Consider the following 3,125-nt stretch of genomic DNA (forward strand, 5'->3'; position numbering starts at 1 on the left):
AAACTCATTATTGGTCTACAGCAATGACTTCATGAAAAATCTGTTTTTCCTTTTTCATTTATTTCATAATCGAAATTCTTTCAATTTCCTGAATTTTTAGGGAGGATAGTTGAAACCTAGTTTCTGCTAGGTTTCCTATGCTTTGAGATTAAAGTTCCTCTGATATCAGTCTTAAATTAATATCCACCAGAATAACCAAAAAGTGAATTCTAGGCTGCTCTTTGCATCTTAGTCTCTGTTTATCTAGAAACTAGAGCCCAAATGTCTGAGGCCCTGTTCTCTGTCTTCAGTATAAGAGTGGCTTTGGAGATGAGTAATACTGAACACATTTAACCTCAATTTTTTTTTCCTTCATAGTTTCTTTCCTCCACCATTTCTTTCTTTATGGCATGCTTTCTTACTGTGTTTCTTTCAGTGTGTGTGTGTGTGTGTGTGTGTGTGTTATTTTTTTAACACAGCCTATCATTTTCCTAAGACTGTCAGTCTGAGATAGCTCTACGAATGCTTCTACAGAAGTCAATTGATTTAAATATGTCTTGGATTTTAACACATATCTGCTGTTAGATCACATAGTACTTTTCTGTTTGAGAGCTCTAAGGCCTTCTTTTTCAGTGATTGCTCATGCTCCCTGTGATAGTATTTTTGACTGTTGATTGACACCAGCTACACTCACAGACACTGCACAGGCTTTGCTTTTGTATATGCTGACTGCTTTGCATAGGCCCCTACAACCCAGCCCAGGTGCTGAGAATTTATAAACCAGCCTTGCAGTGAGAACTGAACTACATCAGACAGCAGGGGGAGCAACATGAAGTCACAAACCCAGGTCCTCCTATCCCTGCTGCTATGGGTGTCTGGTATGAAACTCAAATTATTATAATCTTTGCAGAGTCACTTATTTGCACAACAGAAATTTGAGTGTGTTAGGCTCAATATTTCTTATATAATGATACTCTGATACGATAATAGTACAAAGTAACTAATGATAAATTTCAACTGTTTTACAATCTGTGTTTGTGTTCATATGCATGTTCATATGTATTCCTAATTGCAGGTACCTGTGCAGACATTGTGATGACCCAGTCTCCATCCTCCTTGGCTGTGTCAGCTGGAGAGAAGGTCACCATTAGCTGCAAATCCAGTCAGAGCCTTACTTCAGGCAGCTCAAACTACTTGTCTTGGTACCAGCAGAAACCAGGGCAGCCTCCTAAACTGCTAATCTATGATGCATCCACTCGGTACACTGGGGTCCCTGATCGCTTCACAGGCAGTGGATCTGGGACAGATTTCACTCTCTCCATCAGCAGTGTGCAGGCTGAAGACCTGGCAGTTTATTACTGTCAGCAGGGTATTAGTGCTCCTCCCACAGTGCTTCAGCCTCCAACACAAACCTCCTTGAGAGTCTCACAAGCTGCCTGCACCACACACAGTCCTGGCCCTGCACACTTCCTCCTTCTGTGTGATAGAGGGTGTGTCTGAGAAAGTGATGAATAGTTTGCATAGCCCAGTACAAATTATGGGTTCAAAGTCTCTTATATCTTTTGATATGAAAATACCTCATATGAAAATGTAAAAATGAACTCAGGAATTTCTTTCTTTCTTTTCCTTCTATAGAACTTGGAAGACATAAAAGAGGCCAACAAATCACTGTAAGAAATCTGGCAGCAGATGTAGATGTTTTTAACATTAAACTGCTCTTAGAACACAAGGAGAATGACAAAGATGATCAGGATACTTAGTCTATAGAAATCCAGGGAGAGCAGGCTAAAGCAAAGTGGGCAAGACTGGACAAAGAACCAAGAAGCACCAAAGAGAGATACAAGATATTTTGTAAACTTGGTAGAAGTCCCAGAAGAAAAATGAGGCTGTTCAAGCAGACACCCAAGAGCAGAGAAGAAAAATATGCCAAAAACTCAAGAGAAAAGTTTTGTACTCAAATAGAAGAAGTGCAAACTCCTTCCCTAGACCCCTAAAGAACTAGCTGTACTTGCCGCATGCCTTTACTGAGTTCCATATTTCAGAGGTTTTATAAGAAAACTTCAGATTGAGAAATGAGCTAGAGGTATTGATTTTAGAGAAAAATAAGCTGAAAGGGGGATTCTGAAGCATCAATATATAATTTTGAAATCACCACAGACGTATCAAGGATGACACATTGAGCCCTTCAAAGCATTTCATCAGAAGGCAATGAAGGAACTCCTTTCCCAAAATTTCTCTTTTAAAGTGGCCAATCTGAATTGCAAAAAAATCACAACTCAAGGAGTACTTAGAAAATATTTCCACTGGGGCTGTTATGTTTTTCAGGGGAGGGAAAGCTGAGGTGGTGGTAGGGTTTGTCACAGAAGAATCTATGTCCATCTTTCTCAACTGTAGTTCAGTTTGACACTGATCATGGACTTCACTTTTTTATCTGGTGACAGAATGAATGATGAACATCCACATGAAATCTTGGGTCAGTACATGGCATGGGCCTCAGCATGATCTCCTGTACACAGCAAAGACACCAACACTGCCCTCTGCCACAGTCATGGGCCACAAACATCATCAGAGCCCTTGGCAGCAGCACAGCTGAAGAACATCAACACGGCTTCATTAGCAGGGCAGACCACTCACTTCAATAGGTCCCCTGGCAGCGGCATTGAGAATGGACATTGACATGGATACATGTGGGAGCTCAGACCATGGACATCTGCCTTGCCTTGATTATTCCCAAATAATCAAGAAAGATGTTATGAAAAACAAAACAAAACAACAACCACCACAACAACAACAACAACAAAAAAAAAAAAAAACCAACACAGGATCAAGATAATGAGCTGCAGGGTAAACAAGATCCCCTTGCAGTTTAATCAAGTTCAGGAAGAAATCTTACAGAAGGAGATTACAAAATTCACAGAAAAATTGAAAGAAGAAAAAAAAAAAAAAGAAAAGAAAGTATACATAATCAGAGAGATAGAAACAGGCAGAGAGAGAGAGAGAGAAAAGGCAGAGAGAAAGAGAGAAACAGGCAAAAAAAGAGAGAAATAATGCAGATTATTGAGCAAACATTACAAGTAGTAGTAACTGAGTAAAACAAAAAAGTTGAGAAATGGAAGAGCCTTGTGCAGTTAAAGAATTGGGAGTAG

The 3,125-nt window shown here is 39.8% G+C and overlaps 1 gene segment (V, D, J or C); it reads left to right on the top strand.

Moving 5' to 3' along the window:
• Positions 1 to 801: 801 nt before the first annotated feature.
• LOC129677435 (immunoglobulin kappa variable 4-1-like) lies at positions 802 to 1,368 on the top strand (the record flags this gene model as incomplete). The annotated part of the segment is given in 2 exon segments: positions 802 to 857; positions 1,055 to 1,368. Coding segments are annotated over 2 exon segments (363 nt in total), but the record flags the coding sequence as incomplete, so codon positions are not given.
• Positions 1,369 to 3,125: the final 1,757 nt, after the last annotated feature.

This window comes from Psammomys obesus, unplaced genomic scaffold, assembly GCF_907164565.1.
Source record: "Psammomys obesus unplaced genomic scaffold, mPsaObe1.curated_primary_1811, whole genome shotgun sequence".
NCBI lineage: Eukaryota > Metazoa > Chordata > Mammalia > Rodentia > Muridae > Psammomys > Psammomys obesus.